This window comes from Tribolium castaneum, unplaced genomic scaffold (assembly GCF_031307605.1).
Source record: "Tribolium castaneum strain GA2 unplaced genomic scaffold, icTriCast1.1 ptg000082l, whole genome shotgun sequence".
NCBI lineage: Eukaryota > Metazoa > Arthropoda > Insecta > Coleoptera > Tenebrionidae > Tribolium > Tribolium castaneum.
The window spans coordinates 1-16037 of record NW_026986679.1 but is presented as its reverse complement, the minus strand read 5'-3'; the positions used below and the strand labels follow the sequence as shown (position 1 = coordinate 16037).

General features: G+C 42.1%; 1 protein-coding gene across 1 annotated transcript; it reads right to left on the bottom strand.

Moving 5' to 3' along the window:
* Positions 1–10284: 10284 nt before the first annotated feature.
* On the bottom strand, positions 10285–11452 carry LOC135267723 (uncharacterized). The gene has a single exon (XM_064359688.1). It carries the CDS (start codon positions 11416–11418, stop codon positions 10285–10287), a length of 1134 nt encoding a protein of 377 aa, XP_064215758.1. The 5' UTR covers positions 11419–11452.
* Between the last annotated feature and the right edge of the window lie 4585 nt (positions 11453–16037).

Sequence of the window (16037 nt, the reverse complement as noted above, 5' to 3'; positions counted from 1 at the left end):
CTAAGTTTTTATTGCCTAGAAAATAAACCCGACCGCGGACTAAACAAACACCACGCTCGCCAACATTAAAATTATCGGGGCCTCACACTAGACTTTGGCGTGATGACATCGTTCCTTTTTGACGATCGTCAATGTTTTCGAGCCGACGACAAAACCAATTTTGAAAAAAAGATTTTTCCTATATATTCTGAAATTTATATCAACGAAACGACTATTCTCAGGACCTAGTGACGTCCTTACAGACGCTCGCCGTACCGACGACTTATTCGCGGTTAAAGAGAACATCAAACTGCGACGTCGTCGACAGATACTTACTGGGTAAACGTGAAAAGTTGGTCTTTGGTCTGTCGAAAGTCTAATCTATCCTCTACCGAATGCCAATAAGAATTTTTTTAAATACTTTTGTTTTTGTGCGGAAAAATTCTTTCAAAACAGTCGATGCACGAAACGAAACCAACTACGAAACCGGAACTTTTTGGAAGATGACGGGCCCCAGGAGTCATTAGGGTACATTGAATGCAAACATTAAAAAAAAAATAGTTGTTTATGTTTTCTAAAAGTTTTTTCTATACTTTGGTCTTGATAAAAACAACGAAATCTCAAAAAACATTCGAAGATGCAAACGTTTGATGTAAACTGTTGTATGATAGAAAATGTCACAATAAAAACGTTTATTTTATTAATATTTGTTGTTTTAGTATACTTATAACTTTACCGATGTTTCATTATTGTACAATACTCTATTTTATAAATAAAATGCATTTCTAAATAGAAACAAATTTGATTCGTTTCGTTGCAATGCGTTGTCATCTATACGTTCTAACTATTAGCAACATTCACTGAAAACTATTTTTAAACTTATCAATTTTGTATTTCAATTTCAATTTCAATAGTTAGTTCTATCCACCTACGTAATACAAATTCTGTCACTTTACACAAACACAAAAATGTGTTATAGTGAAGAATATGTAGGTAGTTAGTTACCAACCTATACACGTTAAAATATACTTTGGTTTTATTTGTTTGCATCTTACTGTTTTGTTTTTCTTTACCTAAAGTAAAAACCAAAATTCAACTTGGAACCAAAATTATTATAGAAAAGAACAACAACAACAACAACAACAACAACAACAACAACAACAACAACAACAACAACAGATGACAATGTAGTTTACTTCTTTCGTTTATATGAGATGCTTTTTTTCAAGTGACACTTCACAAATTGTAAATTCTACTAAAACAGATATACCTAATGTCTGTTTGTCTCTTTCTCTCTCTCTCTTGCACTCAGTAATAAATTGGTACTTTTTAATAAATTAATAATACCTAGATAATAGGAAACTCTTTCCTTCGATGTCGACAATGGCGCGCGCGTATAAAATAAAAATAATTATAACTTGGAAGATAATTTAAAAATTATCACTAAAATATTTTTATTTATTTGCCTACGCAATTAGATAGAAATTTGGTAGAAATCTATTTTTACTAATTTGGATGATTTTTTATTAAATTCTCGAAACGTTTTACGTGGCGTATCATAATCTATTTTGCATTTAGATTAAAAAAAAGTATGTAATGTTTTGGTTAAGCACAAACGTGTTTCTAACTGTTTTTTTTTGTGATTTGAAGTAAAAAAAGTCATATACAAAATGAAAATTTTAAATATGATAGAAAGACAGATTGATAGATTAAGTAGTTTAAGTTTACTAGATATAGATAGTTTAAGTTTAATCTGGTTTTTTTTAATTCTTAAGCACACAACGTCAAAGAAGTTAATTAAAATGTTGCCAAATGTTTATAAATATTAGATCATTTGTCTGCTGATCTACTTAATTCATAAACCGAGTAAGTATTGTAGACTTTATTGAATCAATAAAAAATTTACAACTTTTGATGAAACAAATATGTTTTTTATAAAAAATATTTATAGTGTTAATTTGAAGATATTTAAAAAAATAATATTTGTTACAAATTTTTATTTTATTAACAAAAATTGAAATAGTCATTACAGAACGCCACCGAGTTACTTTAAAATTGAAGAGGATAATTAATAAATAAGTTTATTAAAAAATCGAGAAATATTTGTTTGAATAAGATAGATTTATACAAATTCATTATTGTTTTAAAAATTAGTAAACATGGTTTTCTTTATCTGTAGATATTATAGCTAATAAAGATGCGTAAATTTTCTAGATCAGGCAACTAACATTTTAAGCATTGTCATAAAATTGTCATTTTTTGACTATTTTTCATTTGGAAGTATATTAAGTATTTAATATAAATACTTTTTTTTTGTTTTAATCAGTTATTATTAATTCTATTACATTTATTTTTTTGTTTTGTTTTTACTTTCCAATATTAAAGCTTCTGTACTAATAATATTAGCTTTGTTTGCGTAGGATATTTAGGACTAATCCTAAATTAGTCCAAGACTCATTTAAAGCGCATGTGCGGTTCTGAACCAGCTATGGATTATCGTTTACCACAAACAATAATATACCGTTGTCAAGTATACAGTAAATGTTTAAAAATCGGAAAACCGCAAAAAATTATCACACATTTATAAAAGAGAAACATTGGTACAAAAAAGTGTAAAATGTAAAAAACTACTCATTTTCACATTCACAAAAGTTATTTTACAAATAATTTCGATTTAGTAATATATTAAATAAATCTCAATAATAAAATAGACAGTAAAGCACCAAAACACGAGAGTAACAAAGACAAAACCGCTTTCGTCAACTGCGCAAGTCTAGAACTAAAAATCTTTGATCGAATGAACATGAAGATCGTTTGGACTGGTTCTGAACTGATCCGGTATCTAGGTTATATTCTCGACCGTGAACGACGGCCTGTAACTAAAAGTTCAGGTTTTTTTCTCATATGTACTGTGCATGCAATTAATGCCAGAACAAGCTCATCGATCGCTATCGTGAACAAAGCTTTTGATTCCCTATCTGTATACCTATGACTAAACGTAATTATCATAGTAAGATATTATTTTATTTATCTGTTTAAGGTTTGAGTATAATTGTACAAGTACAAGTATAGAGTTAAGAAGATAAAGTCAGGTTAGGTCAGGTCAGATCAGGTCGGGTCGGGTCGGGTCAAGTCGGGTCGGGTCGGGTCGGGTCGGGTCGGGTCGGGTCGGGTCGGGTCGGGTCGAGTCGAGTCGAGTCGAGTCGGGTCGGGTCGGGTATTAGAGAGGGGTATTGAAAATGAAGAAATATAAGCAAAAACTTATAAGTGTGCAGAGGAAACTCCTTCGGCCCACATCTTGACTACGCACTCGCGAAGGGTAAGATAGCCACGGGAATGCTGAGATCTCTCGTATGTCGGCGGAGCGCGTTGTCAATTGACAACAAGCTCTTGTTGTACAAATCAGTGATCCGACCTACCATGACTTATGCTTCTGTGGCTTGGGCGTTCGCGCCCTGTAAGACTCGGATGCATAAGTTACAAACTTTCCAAAACAAATTTCTCCGTCAAGCATTCAACGCCCCGTGGTTTGTTCGCAACAACCAATTGCACCGAGAGGCGAAGATGCCGACGATGGAGGAATTCTTCCGTGAGACCGCCGAGCGAGCCTTTTCGAAGGCGGAAGCCCACCCGAACCCCCTGGTGCGAGAGGCCGTTGACTACGACGAAAACGGTCCGTCCAGATGCAAGAGGCCAAGGATGGCTCTCTTGTGATCGAAAAATGCCTTCTCACTCAGATCTTCCGAATCTGGTAAGCATCAAATGTCATTGCCACATTTATCTGTCGCAGCTCTTTTCAGATTCCATCAAATGGATCACTTCGGGGGAATCCCCGGAGCGCCCTCTTCTTTTCTTCTGGCGCCATGCAAACCGGCATGGCTACCCAGCGTGCGTTCAGGTATGAAGGACCAATGGTTCCGATCCCTAAGGTGACGCGAGGGGTTTTAGTGGGTATTGTCGGCTTGCACATTTACCGACCGAGTCCCACATAACCAGACCTAGTCTGGTATGCGTAAAAGCATTTCCCCTCAGATAATAGCAGAGGTCGCTTCTGGCTTCTATCGCCTTTCAAATTAAAGACAGTAGGAAGGTACTTGATAGAACAGGCAACAAGCATAAAGTGATAGAGCAATCTATCACGGCATGGCAAGCCAGATGGGACAACAGTTCCAAAAGAAAATGGACGCATCGCATCGTCTTATCTCGAACATAAGTCGGTAGATGGAAAGGAGAAAACCTGTGAGACAGGTAAATTACTACCTAATACAGTTTTTAATAGGACATAAGGCTTTTCTGTCATATCTACACCGTATGCATCGAGCAGATGATGACCGCTGTGTATACTGCAACGAGGAAGATACAGCCGAACATGTGTTTTTCGAAAACATGTGTTTTATCAACGCGATGCCATTCGATAGAAGTGGGAATTACAAATAAGTAATAAACTTATACATGATAATCTAGTTGAAAAAATGCTCGAGAACAATGAGCATTGGAGAACAGTACAGAAATTTACAGAGGAGATTTATAAAACTAAGAAAATGGGGGAAGAAGGAAGAAATCAATGTTCGAAAAGCTCTGATTCTTCGTAAACGAAAAGACGTAGAAAAATGCCCGCTGAGGGACCTAGATCATCTGCCGTAGGAGGCGGCCAGAAGATGTCTTGGGAACCAGCGTGCACGATCTAAGAACGGAGGCGCTAATTCCTGGAGAAAAAGAATAAGCTTTCACTCCTGACGGTATGGTCAGGTCAGGTCAGGTCAAGTGGCTGAGATGGGTGGCTTAGATTCTATACATTAGATATACCTTTTTCATTGCCTAGTATGGTTGAAAGTGTATTTTGGACATTTAAAAAAACCATACAAATCTTAAGAATGCATCAAGTTCAAGAAAATCTAAGAATGCTTCTCCTGTAGAAATGTCATAAAAAGATATTGGAAGATTAGAAATAATAGTTGTCTGAGATAGTTCAAGCATTAATAATTTTAAAATAGCAAACACATTATATCTTTGATCAAGTTTTGGGTATGGGAAAAAATTGACAAAAACACATTTTCTGAGCACAGAAGCTCGCCGGAAAAACGAAAACTGAACAATGTAAGGAGCTGTTTTAGCGCAATTCTTTAGATTTTATACGACAATTTAAAAAAAGTAAATTTTAGTCTATTTTCCAATTTAAGAAAAAAATACACTGGAAAAAATATAACGAAAATTTTCAAGATATCACAGCTCTAAAAAACTTGGTTTAAAAAGTTACCAGAATTGACCCACATGGATGGGATTCCAAACCCCGATTAACCAAGTGTATGTAATAAAAAGGTAGTTATAGTAAAAAGTAATCAAAAAATTGTTTTGCTAAATTATTGTTTTCTATGTGAGGCCATAAATTAATCATTCCACTCTTGTATATAGTTTTATAAATCGAATTTATAACAAACATTTAGGGTAGATATCTACTATAAAAGATTTGTTTATTATAATAAATTGTTAGTTAATTTCTTTGAGGAAAGTACTATTGATCTATTTATTTTTTATAATTATTAATAATAACTATTAGTGTACCTATTAATAGCGCAAAGTTGTACCTTTGTCGATTGAAGCATTTTCTCAAAATCGACAATATAAATTTGCGCTCGCAACACACATACACAAAACTTTTTCTGAATCTCCAAGTATTAACAATATACCATAATATTCAGAACAAAACCATGTAACAATTTATTAAAATTGGCAATTATTTATTTTCTGTTTACTCGTTGTTACTAGTAACTATAGCTAGTTACAAAAATCACTGGACATTTGATTTCAAAAAAAAAAAAATAATAATAATAATAAAAAATAAACAAAATGGGAGAACAAGCGTTTTTTTCAGTTATGTCGCTTTAAAGCGACAAAGTGACAGTTTTGGAGAAACGTCAACCTTACGTTGCTAATATAGACATTATAATATGTAATAATTATAAATGACAGCACAACAACTTATACTTATTTTAAGAAATCCGCGTCTTAATTATGCACCCAAATATAATACTAAATATTAAACTAAAAAGGATGTACAAACGAGAGAATGTTATAAATATTTTTTAAATTTCTAATTTAAGAGTTCGTCGCTGCTCCTTTCAGATTCCATCAAATGGATAACTTCGGGGGAAAACCCGGAGCGCCGTCTTCTTTTTTTTCTAAGGCAACACGGCATGGCATGGCTGCCCAGGGTGCGTTCAGGAATGAAGAACCAATGGTTCCGATTCCTCAGGTGAAATTGAATTCGTATCAGAATATGTAGTATTGTTTGTAATGTAATAACTAAAAAAAATGAAATTAAGACATATAGAAGAAACACTAAAGAGAGTTAAGAATTTGATTAATCCGAGATGTTACTTTCCTGCTATTTCTTGATTTCTTTTGCGTCGCACTTTTACCGATGTAATTTGTTTTTGCTGTTTCATTTTAAATTTAATTTAAAAAGAGCTTCGATTGATAAAAAAAAATCTAGATTTGAGTGGTCGGTCATTAGATTTATTTTTTACTTAATGAAACAAATTTTATTTACTTTTAAATGTTAATTGTGGTTCTGAAAAGAACCGATTTCATTTTTTTCTTCTTTTTAAACGATGAAAGAAAAAACTTCTCTATTTTGAACTTGTGTATTTGGTGACGGCTTTGGTACCTTCAGAGACTGCGTGCTTTGCCAATTCACCAGGCAACAAGAGACGAACCGCTGTTTGAATTTCCCGGCTCGTAATCGTCGAACGCTTGTTGTAATGCGCAAGACGAGAAGCTTCAGCGGCGATCCGTTCAAAGATATCATTAACGAAACTGTTCATGATGCTCATCGCCTTGCTCGAAATACCGGTATCGGGGTGTACTTGCTTCAATACCTTATAAATATAGATTGCATAGCTTTCCTTCCTCCTGCGCTTCTTTTTCTTGTCGCTCTTCGAAATATTCTTTTGAGCTTTTCCAGCCTTTTTCGCTGCTTTACCGCTTGTCTTTGGTGGCATATTTTTTAATATTTCTAATCTTAATAAAGAAAAAAAAAACACGACACAAACGAACTGTAATACGCACAACGAACACAAAATATACCTGTCAACTTGAAAGTTCAAGCTAAAATCATGGTGCACTAATTCAATTCAAAATACGTTTATTCAAAATAAATTACATTTCAAAAGGGATTTTGATAAAATATATACAAGATATTTACAACTTAATCTACGAGTCCGGACTGTTTTAGGCTTTTGGCCTCTTCAGTCAAGGAAATGGATGAATGTTGTGTGGGAGTGTGTGTGTCGTCGGGTGGTGAGTGAAAGAGTGAGAAGTTTGGGGCTCGTAGGAAGCTGTGGATGTGGATGTCGTCGTGGGTGTCTTGTCGGTGTCGTCAGTGGCGTCTCATTGTGAGGGGCGTCTCTTCAACGAGAAGTTGAAGATTGTCGGGCAGGTCGGGGTACAGCGCTGAGAGAAGCGCCGTGGGTGGATGGGGCAGTTTTCTTCTGGGGATCCGGGGGACTCGGTTGCGAAGAGTGTTGTCGCGTGTGAGAAACTTATGTGAAGTGTTGAGTGTGTTTTGGGCAATTGTGTTGTTGTTGTTGAGTGTGCGTTTGATGTAGTTTTGTTGGAGTTTGTGAAGACGGTCTGTGATGGGGGTGGTGTTTGTGTCCTGGTGGAGGGAATTGCTGGCGTGGAAGCGGTCGAGGCGGTGAATTCGGCGAAGGATTTGTCGTTCGCATGTGGCAATGCGATGTGTCTTGGTGTGTGGGAGAGATGCGTAGATGGGGGCTCGGTACTCGATGACGGGTCGGATGAATGTGTTGTAGGTGTGGAGAAGAGTGCGGGAATGGCACCCTTGGAAGTTTCCCATGAGATGGCGGAGGAGGTTGGATCGGTTGCGGACTTTCTTGAGCGTGTTCTGGAGGTCGGTGTCGAGTGAGCATGTGTGTGTGTAGGTGATTCCTAGGTACCTTGTGGATGGCACAAGGTCGATGGGTGTGTTGTCGAGTGTGATGGTGATGTCGCGTGGGTCGAATTTCTTGTTTCGTGTGAGGTTGGGGTGTTTGAAGAGGATGGCGGTGGATTTTGTGGGGTTGATCTTCACTCTCCACTTGCGAGTCCATGTGGAGATCTGGTTGAGGAGGGGCTGCAGGGTCCTGGAGGCTGAGGCGGCGGTGGTCCGGGATGTCCAGAGGGCGGTGTCGTCGGCGAAGAAGCGGGTTTTGGTCTGGTGAAGATCTGAAACAGGAAAATCAGAACTGTAAAAAATGTAAAGAATGGGCGACAGAACGGAGCCTTGAGGGACCCCGGAGAGAAGGGGGACGGGATAAGAAAAGGAATTTTGGACTTTGACTTTGCAGGAGCGGTTTGAGAGAAAAGAGTCGATTAATTTGATGAAGTTGAGGTTGATGTTGTGGGAAAGAAATTTTTGGATGAGACCATCGTGCCAAACACGGTCAAATGCACGTTCGACGTCCAAGAAGACGGCTAGTGTGCACTGGCCGAGATTGGCACTCCGGGTTGAGTCGGTGAAGAGTTCGAAAGTGGGGTCGGAAGTGGAGCGATGGGGGCGAAAACCGAATTGTTCAGGGGGCAGTAGGTTGTTTTCTTCGAGAGTGTGTCGGAGACGAGAGGCAAGAATTGTTTCGAAGATTTTTCCCAGAATGTTGAGGAGAGAGATGGGACGATAAGAAAGTGGGTTGTTGGGGTCTTTGTTGGGCTTGGGAATCATGATGGTGGTGGCTTCTTTCCATGGGGTTGGAAAGTGACCGGAATTGAAGCAAGAATTGTAAATTGTGGTGATGGATGTGATGGCTGTGTCAGGGAGATGTTTGAGAAGAATGGGTTTGATCTGGTCTGGTCCTGGGGCTTTCGAGTTCTTCAGCCGGATAATGAGGGCTTTGATCTCGTCGTCGGTGGTTGGAGCGGTCAAGTCCGGGTTGTCGGGTGGAAAGTCTGGGTCGGGGTCTGGGTCGAGGTCAGCGTCGTAGTCAAGTCGGGGGAGGTTTTGCCTGAAACGGAGAGTGTTGTTAGTGACTGTGTTAAAAAAGTGTTGGTTGAAATGTGGGTCATTGGGGACTTGGTGGATGTTTTGGAGGGTAGCAGCAAAACAATTTGCTTTGTCTTGTGGGGTGTTAAAAATGGTGTTGTTGACTGACAAATGGTGGATGGGGTGAGATTTTCGGCCTGTGAGTGAATTGAATTTGTCCCAAAACTTTTTACCGTCTCGGTAATCGAGGGAGCTACAACTGTTTGACCAGTGGGCAAGACGAAATTGGTTGATGTCACGTCTTATTTGTGCATTGAGACGGTTAAAGACAGTTTTGAGGACTGGAGATCTGGTTTGCACGAATTCGCGATAAATTCGGCGTTTGACTCGGATGAGGGCAAGGATTTGAGGGGGCAATGGTTTGCGATTTGTTGGAATGTGTTTGATGGGTACAAAAAGTGTTTGAGCTTGTTTGATGAGTTGTGTTAGTTGTGTTACTTGTGTGTCAATGGTGTTGGGGTCAAGTGTGTCGTCAATGTGTGGGAGGTTGTTTGTGATGTAATTTTGAAAGTCGGTCCAGTTTGTGTTGTTGAAATCGAAAATGGGGATGTGCGTGGGTCGCGGTTGGGGGCCTTGAAGTGTGAAGTTTGAGACAAGAGGGAGATGATCGGAGGTGACTGTGGTGCCAATGAAAGAGTCTGTGTTTGTGATGTGTGTGAGATTATCGGTCACAATGATGTGGTCTACGATCGATGTGCCAACGTGATTGATGAGTGTGGGAAATTGATTTCGAAGACGACAAAGAGGAAGAGTGTTGAGAGAGCGTGTGAGGTGTCTGCCGTTTGTGTTTGAAATTGTGTCACCAAAATCGGTGTGTCGAGCGTTGAAGTCTCCGAGAATGACTGCGTGTCTGAATGTGGAAGTGTAATCGAGGAGTTGGGTACTGACGGTTTCGAGAGGAGGATTGTAATAACAAATAAACAGAATGTTTAAATTGTTAATGTGAATGGTGGCTGCAACGGCTTGAAGGTGGTCAAGATGAGGGGGTAAGATGTGTTGAGATGAAGCGAGTGAAGTTGAGACAAGAAGTGTGACGCCGTGTTTGGCTCGGGTTGTGGGGCTGGGTTTGTTGTAGGAGTGGAAGCCTGTGATGTTTACGGGTCGTTTGGATTGTGTCTCTGTGATTGCTGCGATGTGAATTTGGTCGATGTGTAGAAAATGTCTCAAGGAGGCAAATTTACGAGAAATCCCTCCCGTATTGACTGTGGCGAAATTCAGAGAAGCCATTTTTGAAACGGGGGCCAGAAGGATTCACCGAAATGGTGGATTTATCCAAAAGTGAAGTGAATTTTGTTTGATGAGTGTGAGATTTTTAGATCGCGTCGGAGACAAGCGCGAGCGGAATGTTCGAGAACAGATTGGATTTTCTGTTTCTCGAACGGAAAAAGGTCAAAAAGGGTTTTTGTGATGAAGCGTAGGAATTGACGGGCAGAAACGAAGGGTTCGCGCTCGTCGGAGTCGTCGTCAGAATTTTCGGGATCGAATTCCTTGTCAACGATTTTGATGGGAACGACGGGGGTTTCTGGGGTCATTTGGGAGGGTTTGATAAATTGGGGGCAATCTCGGGACCAAGCGGGGTGATTCCCCTGGCATTTGGGGCATTTGGGGTTTGAAACTGCGGAAGGGCACGGTTTTGACCGATGATTGTCGGGGCAAGTGGGGCAGATGGGCTTGTTGGGGCATTGGGAAAAAGAATGGCCAAATGTGAAGCACTTGGCGCACTGGAGAGGGGCTGGTTTTGGGGGGTGCGACGGCTCGCAGGGGTGAACGTGGCCGAAAAGTGAAAGGCCATTTGACAGGAGTGTGTCGATCGCCGTTTTGTCCGGTGTCACGATACGCATGAGAGGAGTTGGTTTGTTGGTTTTGGCGGAAATGATGCGCCAAACTTTTTGAATGTGGAAATTATTCAGGGCTGAAATGACGTCTTGGGGTTCGATGTCAGAGCTGACGTCTCTGACAACGATGGAAAAAGTGATGGGTTTGGGTTCGATTTGGGGTAGGAGGCGTGTGGGGTTTAAGAGTTTGAACTGGATTTTCGAGCCAGGGAAGCCAGCTTGAAGCGTTGAAATTTGGTTAGGGGTAAGTTGCCTGGAAAGAACAAGAAGAGCGGATTTGTTGTAATTGACTTTTAGAGAGTCAATTTGGTGGAGGCCGAGTGAAATGAGGTGAGAGTAAAAGCTTTTTTGAGTGGCGAGTGGGGCAGGGATGTTTTGGATTGAGTAGCGAAATGAGAGTTTTTTTGAAGTGGTAGTTGAAGACGATTTTTCCGAAGTGGTAGACGAAAAGGATGCTGATGTTTCGGAGTTTGATGGTGAGGGTGTGCGTGAACGTTGTTGGGTGTGTTTTGTGGATTTTAATGTAGTGGCGTGAGTTTGTGGGGGTGGCAAAATTTTTTTGTCCATAAGGGACGGAATGGGTTTGTTTTGGGGAAGCTTTTTTGGAGAGTTTGCAGAAGACGGAAGTGAAGTGGGTAGGTTGAGGGGTTTTTTTGGTGAGTGTTTCGCCGGGCTGGTGCACTAATTCAATTCAATTCAAATACGTTTATTCAAAATAAATTACATTTCAAAAGGGATTTTGATAAAATATATACAAGATATTTATAACTTAATCTACGAGTCCGGACTGTTTTAGGCTTTTGGCCTCTTCAGTCAAGGAAATGGATGAATGTTGTGTGGGAGTGTGTGTGTCGTCGGGTGGTGAGTGAAAGAGTGAGAAGTTTGGGGCTCGTAGGAAGCTGTGGATGTGGATGTCGTCGTGGGTGTCTTGTCGGTGTCGTCAGTGGCGTCTCATTGTGAGGGGCGTCTCTTCAACGAGAAGTTGAAGATTGTCGGGCAGGTCGGGGTACAGCGCTGAGAGAAGCGCCGTGGGTGGATGGGGCAGTTTTCTTCTGGGGATCCGGGGGACTCGGTTGCGAAGAGTGTTGTCGCGTGTGAGAAACTTATGTGAAGTGTTGAGTGTGTTTTGGGCAATTGTGTTGTTGTTGTTGAGTGTGCGTTTGATGTAGTTTTGTTGGAGTTTGTGAAGACGGTCTGTGATGGGGGTGGTGTTTGTGTCCTGGTGGAGGGAATTGCTGGCGTGGAAGCGGTCGAGGCGGTGAATTCGGCGAAGGATTTGTCGTTCGCATGTGGCAATGCGATGTGTCTTGGTGTGTGGGAGAGATGCGTAGATGGGGGCTCGGTACTCGATGACGGGTCGGATGAATGTGTTGTAGGTGTGGAGAAGAGTGCGGGAATGGCACCCTTGGAAGTTTCCCATGAGATGGCGGAGGAGGTTGGATCGGTTGCGGACTTTCTTGAGCGTGTTCTGGAGGTCGGTGTCGAGTGAGCATGTGTGTGTGTAGGTGATTCCTAGGTACCTTGTGGATGGCACAAGGTCGATGGGTGTGTTGTCGAGTGTGATGGTGATGTCGCGTGGGTCGAATTTCTTGTTTCGTGTGAGGTTGGGGTGTTTGAAGAGGATGGCGGTGGATTTTGTGGGGTTGATCTTCACTCTCCACTTGCGAGTCCATGTGGAGATCTGGTTGAGGAGGGGCTGCAGGGTCCTGGAGGCTGAGGCGGCGGTGGTCCGGGATGTCCAGAGGGCGGTGTCGTCGGCGAAGAAGCGGGTTTTGGTCTGGTGATGATCTGAAACAGGAAAATCAGAACTGTAAAAAATGTAAAGAATGGGCGACAGAACGGAGCCTTGAGGGACCCCGGAGAGAAGGGGGACGGGATAAGAAAAGGAATTTTGGACTTTGACTTTGCAGGAGCGGTTTGAGAGAAAAGAGTCGATTAATTTGATGAAGTTGAGGTTGATGTTGTGGGAAAGAAATTTTTGGATGAGACCATCGTGCCAAACACGGTCAAATGCACGTTCGACGTCCAAGAAGACGGCTAGTGTGCACTGGCCGAGATTGGCACTCCGGGTTGAGTCGGTGAAGAGTTCGAAAGTGGGGTCGGAAGTGGAGCGATGGGGGCGAAAACCGAATTGTTCAGGGGGCAGTAGGTTGTTTTCTTCGAGAGTGTGTCGGAGACGAGAGGCAAGAATTGTTTCGAAGATTTTTCCCAGAATGTTGAGGAGAGAGATGGGACGATAAGAAAGTGGGTTGTTGGGGTCTTTGTTGGGCTTGGGAATCATGATGGTGGTGGCTTCTTTCCATGGGGTTGGAAAGTGACCGGAATTGAAGCAAGAATTGTAAATTGTGGTGATGGATGTGATGGCTGTGTCAGGGAGATGTTTGAGAAGAATGGGTTTGATCTGGTCTGGTCCTGGGGCTTTCGAGTTCCTCAGCCGGATAATGAGGGCTTTGATCTCGTCGTTGGTGGTTGGAGCGGTCAAGTCCGGGTTGTCGGGTGGAAAGTCTGGGTCGGGGTCTGGGTCGAGGTCAGCGTCGTAGTCAAGTCGGGGGAGGTTTTGCCTGAAACGGAGAGTGTTGTTAGTGACTGTGTTAAAAAAGTGTTGGTTGAAATGTGGGTCATTGGGGACTTGGTGGATGTTTTGGAGGGTAGCAGCAAAACAATTTGCTTTGTCTTGTGGGGTGTTAAAAATGGTGTTGTTGACTGACAAATGGTGGATGGGGTGAGATTTTCGGCCTGTGAGTGAATTGAATTTGTCCCAAAACTTTTTACCGTCTCGGTAATCGAGGGAGCTACAACTGTTTGACCAGTGGGCAAGACGAAATTGGTTGATGTCACGTCTTATTTGTGCATTGAGACGGTTAAAGACAGTTTTGAGGACTGGAGATCTGGTTTGCACGAATTCGCGATAAATTCGGCGTTTGACTCGGATGAGGGCAAGGATTTGAGGGGGCAATGGTTTGCGATTTGTTGGAATGTGTTTGATGGGTACAAAAAGTGTTTGAGCTTGTTTGATGAGTTGTGTTAGTTGTGTTACTTGTGTGTCAATGGTGTTGGGGTCAAGTGTGTCGTCAATGTGTGGGAGGTTGTTTGTGATGTAATTTTGAAAGTCGGTCCAGTTTGTGTTGTTGAAATCGAAAATGGGGATGTGCGTGGGTCGCGGTTGGGGGCCTTGAAGTGTGAAGTTTGAGACAAGAGGGAGATGATCGGAGGTGACTGTGGTGCCAATGAAAGAGTCTGTGTTTGTGATGTGTGTGAGATTATCGGTCACAATGATGTGGTCTACGATCGATGTGCCAACGTGATTGATGAGTGTGGGAAATTGATTTCGAAGACGACAAAGAGGAAGAGTGTTGAGAGAGCGTGTGAGGTGTCTGCCGTTTGTGTTTGAAATTGTGTCACCAAAATCGGTGTGTCGAGCGTTGAAGTCTCCGAGAATGACTGCGTGTCTGAATGTGGAAGTGTAATCGAGGAGTTGGGTACTGACGGTTTCGAGAGGAGGATTGTAATAACAAATAAACAGAATGTTTAAATTGTTAATGTGAATGGTGGCTGCAACGGCTTGAAGGTGGTCAAGATGGGGGGGTAAGATGTGTTGAGATGAAGCGAGTGAAGTTGAGACAAGAAGTGTGACGCCGTGTTTGGCTCGGGTTGTGGGGCTGGGTTTGTTGTAGGAGTGGAAGCCTGTGATGTTTACGGGTCGTTTGGATTGTGTCTCTGTGATTGCTGCGATGTGAATTTGGTCGATGTGTAGAAAATGTCTCAAGGAGGCAAATTTACGAGAAATCCCTCCCGTATTGACTGTGGCGAAATTCAGAGAAGCCATTTTTGAAACGGGGGCCAGAAGGATTCACCGAAATGGTGGATTTATCCAAAAGTGAAGTGAATTTTGTTTGATGAGTGTGAGATTTTTAGATCGCGTCGGAGACAAGCGCGAGCGGAATGTTCGAGAACAGATTGGATTTTCTGTTTCTCGAACGGAAAAAGGTCAAAAAGGGTTTTTGTGATGAAGCGTAGGAATTGACGGGCAGAAACGAAGGGTTCGCGCTCGTCGGAGTCGTCGTCAGAATTTTCGGGATCGAATTCCTTGTCAACGATTTTGATGGGAACGACGGGGGTTTCTGGGGTCATTTGGGAGGGTTTGATAAATTGGGGGCAATCTCGGGACCAGGCGGGGTGATTCCCCTGGCATTTGGGGCATTTGGGGTTTGAAACTGCGGAAGGGCACGGTTTTGACCGATGATTGTCGGGGCAAGTGGGGCAGATGGGCTTGTTGGGGCATTGGGAAAAAGAATGGCCAAATGTGAAGCACTTGGCGCACTGGAGAGGGGCTGGTTTTGGGGGGTGCGACGGCTCGCAGGGGTGAACGTGGCCGAAAAGTGAAAGGCCATTTGACAGGAGTGTGTCGATCGCCGTTTTGTCCGGTGTCACGATACGCATGAGAGGAGTTGGTTTGTTGGTTTTGGCGGAAATGATGCGCCAAACTTTTTGAATGTGGAAATTATTCAGGGCTGAAATGACGTCTTGGGGTTCGATGTCAGAGCTGACGTCTCTGACAACGATGGAAAAAGTGATAGGTTTGGGTTCGATTTGGGGTAGGAGGCGTGTGGGGTTTAAGAGTTTGAACTGGATTTTCGAGCCAGGGAAGCCAGCTTGAAGCGTTGAAATTTGGTTAGGGGTAAGTTGCCTGGAAAGAACAAGAAGAGCGGATTTGTTGTAATTGACTTTTAGAGAGTCAATTTGGTGGAGGCCGAGTGAGATGAGGTGAGAGTAAAAGCTTTTTTGAGTGGCGAGTGGGGCAGGGATGTTTTGGATTGAGTAGCGAAATGAGAGTTTTTTTGAAGTGGTAGTTGAAGACGATTTTTCCGAAGTGGTAGACGAAAAGGATGCTGATGTTTCGGAGTTTGATGGTGAGGGTGTGCGTGAACGTTGTTGGGTGTGTTTTGTGGATTTTAATGTAGTGGCGTGAGTTTGTGGGGGTGGCAAAATTTTTTTGTCCATAAGGGACGGAATGGGTTTGTTTTGGGGAAGCGTTTTTGGAGAGTTTGCAGAAGACGGAAGTGAAGTGGGTAGGTTGAGGGGTTTTTTTGGTGAGTGTTTCACCGGGCCCTTGGAGCGGAGCCGACGCTCGTTCTCCATTGTGGAAACTTTTGCAATTTATCACTTTGGATTTCACTGTCACTTCA